At 53.5% G+C, this 926-nt stretch overlaps 1 protein-coding gene across 1 annotated transcript in view; it reads left to right on the forward strand.

The window, feature by feature from the left end:
• LOC119586801 overlaps positions 1 to 926 on the forward strand; it is a gene marked incomplete in the record, with an annotated part of 10198 nt that overhangs the window by 1443 nt on the left and 7829 nt on the right. Inside the window, 1 exon segment of the mRNA XM_037935525.1 lies at positions 1 to 904. Coding sequence (XP_037791453.1) covers positions 1 to 904 — 904 coding nt within the window.

Below are 926 nucleotides of genomic sequence, written 5' to 3' on the forward strand. Positions count from 1 at the left end.
GCAGCAACAAAGCCATCATCAACCGAGACCAAGACACCTCCGACAACAACGCAAAGCCCCCAAATAACCGCAACAACAGAGTTGACGACGGGCGTGCAACCCAGCCCGCCGAGCCCAAGTAACAACGCCACGGTGCCCTTAGACCAGAGGTATTGGGTCAGGACAGTCCTGGAAGGTCCCCCAGCCAGTGACGACCCACAGCTCTATTGGGCAAGCATGGAGGCATTATTAACAGATGCCTACAGAGAAGCTTATCGACGGAGCGCAAACAAGATAAATCGAGAGATGAAAATGAAAACGAGGGCTTCGAACCAAACGTCCAAAGATACAAAAGAGCCCGCCATCGACCCCACGACAAGCAACCCGTACGAGAACTACACCACGATCACAGCCCGGGTGAGGAGGCATGCTCCAGAGATCACGACTCCTTTGCCTCCTCTGAGACGCCGTCGCCGCAGGAAGCGTGACATTCATGCGGGCAAGAGAATCTATGACATGTCTCCAGGGCTTATGCGAAGAAAGGCCATGGCAGTCCTCAGCGATGACGAAAAGGCACCAAACAATCGTCAAGGTTCTAAACCAACCCACAATTTGCCTCCAGATGCGAAATCCTCTACACGGCCTCTGAGAAAGAACTTACACCTGTGGTCGATACGTAAGAAAACATCGCTCGAGCGCCTCGAGATGGGCCTCAACAGAAGGAAGCGGACCACGGCTGAGAACGTGAAGGTACGACTCCATAACGTGACGTACGACAATGTGACAGACACGACAGAGTTAATATACACTGTATTCGACGACGAGGAACCCATCCTCGCCCGCGAGGCCGTCGCGAACATGTCGAACGTCGATGATATGGAGATGGCGATCATGCTCGACCAGGTTGTGGTGGTCAAAGCTGAAGGTAAACGTCTTGAGTTCCGCCA

This window comes from Penaeus monodon, chromosome 22 (assembly GCF_015228065.2).
Source record: "Penaeus monodon isolate SGIC_2016 chromosome 22, NSTDA_Pmon_1, whole genome shotgun sequence".
Classification (NCBI taxonomy): Eukaryota; Metazoa; Arthropoda; class Malacostraca; order Decapoda; family Penaeidae; genus Penaeus; species Penaeus monodon.